The sequence below is a fragment of the Plasmopara halstedii genome (assembly GCF_900000015.1).
Source record: "Plasmopara halstedii genome assembly, contig: Scaffold_2604, whole genome shotgun sequence".
Classification (NCBI taxonomy): Eukaryota; Oomycota; class Peronosporomycetes; order Peronosporales; family Peronosporaceae; genus Plasmopara; species Plasmopara halstedii.
In genome coordinates, this window is record NW_020189511.1 from 423,520 (window position 1) to 425,199 (window position 1,680).

At 42.1% G+C, this 1,680-nt stretch overlaps 1 protein-coding gene across 1 annotated transcript; it reads left to right on the forward strand.

The window, feature by feature from the left end:
• Positions 1-1,103: 1,103 nt before the first annotated feature.
• On the forward strand, positions 1,104-1,415 carry PHALS_04410 (uncharacterized protein; the record flags this gene model as incomplete). Its single annotated transcript, XM_024718520.1, has 1 exon — positions 1,104-1,415. One exon carries the CDS (start codon positions 1,104-1,106, stop codon positions 1,413-1,415), a length of 312 nt encoding a protein of 103 aa, XP_024583911.1.
• Between the last annotated feature and the right edge of the window lie 265 nt (positions 1,416-1,680).

Here is a 1,680-nt window from a genome sequence, read left to right on the forward strand (position 1 = left end):
ATGAAGATCGCGACGCGCAGCCTTTCACTTCGTCTATGCTTCCTTTTGCTCTCATGCGTTACTGTATTGATCTACTGTGAGATATCTCAATTGGAACCCATGACGATGATCGATGAGCGGACGATGGCCCAGCGACACGATTAAAATCGACTCCTGATCAATTGTCAACGTCTTTGGAAGAAAGAGTTGCACCTGTTGCGGTTGAAGAAGAGGCTGAATTACTTTCACGCGTTGTGTCTTATCTCGAGCCATCGTATCTATCAGTGATCTCGTCTACTTCCGCTTCAAACGAGAAGGTGGCAACAGCTTCCAAACTTCTACAAGATGTCAGACTTGACAAAGTATCTGAGGGTATTTTCAACAGTCAAGAGTTTCAAAAGTGGTCGGAACTAATTGCGAAAACCTTCCCGGATGAACCACACGAGGGTGCTGGTATTATGTTGATTACATTGGCGAAAGTTGACAAGGATAAATTGCTCAGGTCCATTCTGACTACTAAGATTGAAAACAGCGAGTTGACATTTGGTGTTCGCTTTAAAGATGCGATGATTGACTACATCGCCATAGCCAAGGATACTGATGATCTTGCTAATGATCTCGAAAAAGCGTTGCTCGATCTCACCAGCAGTTTATTGAAGAAAGAACCTGATTCGTTGATTGCTAAGAGGTTGAACGGTGAAGCTCTTATTTCGCGCTCCATCAAGAACAAGAAAAATCTTGTTGAGCGGACTTGGTACTCCTCCATCTACGAGAAGGGTTGGAATCGTGCGTCCATCGTGTTAAACCTCAGGTTGAATCAGCAAAAGATCACAAACAAACAAATTGGTGAAGCGATTGACAAAGGCGCTGACAGTTTTACTATAAAAGCGTTGGATGGTGTGGTACTTCGCAGACTATCGTTACTGTTGGATCATTACAAGCTCGATAATGTGACCCCTGTCAAATTAATTATCAAATCCTGGTTTCAACAGGCCTTGGCCTTAAATGCTGACATCAATCTGGTTAAGCACAAGTTGCAGGACGCTTTTAGTGTCAAACAAATTTTATCGTTTTGTACTTCTACAGAACTTCACGAGAAAGACTTAATAGCTCCTGCGAAAAAAATGCTGGATACCATTACCGATGAATGGGATCCGAAAGAAGTCAGTGACAGTGACGTGCTGGATATTCTCGAATTGACAAGATTTTTCTTGAGCGATCCATTAGCAAGACTTTGGGTGGTTGTCATGTACAATCGGCACAAAGATGCATCAGGTAGCAAGATGGCCGAGATTTTATTTCCTCGCTTTTCGAATGATATCTCGACATTAATCGCTGCCGGAGAGAATTCCATCCTCTCTGACATTAATTCTCTTTCAACAAATCTGAAAAAGATGGTCATAGAAAAAACAGTTTCTCCTAGTCTTTCACATTAACGATATAATATACTTGCTAACAGTGATACTTGAAATAAACGTGCTACTTCAACTATCAAAGAATTAGATTACGTGACCATCTCGAAACTTTTAATTGATGTTGTGGTACTTGATCTAATATACTGACCCGGTGGCGTGGGTCGAATGGTCAATGCTTCTGGACGTTACGCTGTGTGGCGCGGGTTTGAGCCCTCAGCGAACAAAATTGTAATCGTACCAGACATGCAAGAAATGTCGGCTGCATGCTAAATATTACCGACAACAG